The sequence below is a fragment of the Myotis davidii genome, unplaced genomic scaffold (assembly GCF_000327345.1).
Source record: "Myotis davidii unplaced genomic scaffold, ASM32734v1 scaffold534, whole genome shotgun sequence".
In the NCBI taxonomy this organism is placed as follows: Eukaryota; Metazoa; Chordata; class Mammalia; order Chiroptera; family Vespertilionidae; genus Myotis; species Myotis davidii.
In genome coordinates this window covers 6,719,236-6,719,732 of record NW_006286678.1, presented here as the reverse complement: position 1 = coordinate 6,719,732, position 497 = coordinate 6,719,236, and the positions used below count along the sequence as shown (strand labels likewise).

The 497-nt window shown below is 34.4% G+C and overlaps 1 protein-coding gene across 1 annotated transcript in view; it reads left to right on the top strand.

Moving 5' to 3' along the window:
* The first annotated feature begins 361 nt into the window (after nt 1-361).
* Nucleotides 362-497, top strand: part of UBE2R2 (ubiquitin conjugating enzyme E2R 2) — a 58,674-nt gene continuing 58,538 nt past the window's right edge. Inside the window, exon 1 of the mRNA XM_015560574.1 lies at nt 362-385. Coding sequence (XP_015416060.1) covers nt 377-385 — 9 coding nt within the window. The 5' untranslated portion in view covers nt 362-376. The remainder of the gene's footprint in view (nt 386-497) is intronic.

Genomic DNA, 497 nt, shown 5'->3' with positions numbered 1-497 from the left:
GAACCTGGGACCCTTGAGTCCGCAGGCTGATGCTCTATCCATTGAGCCAAACTGGTTAGGGCTAGCATTTTTTATTGTAACTTACAATAAGATGTGTCAATCTTAAGTGTGTGGCTTGATTAGTTTTGACAAATGTGTACATCTAATTTAGCCATTACCATAGTCAAATTATAGAATATTTCCATCATTTCAGAAAGTTACTTATACCCCTCTCCAATCATTTTCTTTCACACCATCCCGGACAACCACAGTTGTCTTCTGTCACCTATCACCGTAGCTCTAGATTTGCCTGTTCCAGAACTTCATATATGAAATCATACAGTATGTATTCTTAGGTTTGGCTTCTGTTGCTCAACATAATGTTTTTGAGATTCACATGTTACAAGTATGTTCTTTTTGATGAGTTGTATCTTATTGGATTAATAGATACTTAAATTGCTTCCAATCTTTGGCTACTCAAAACTTTTATGAACATTCTTTTTAAAAATATATATATT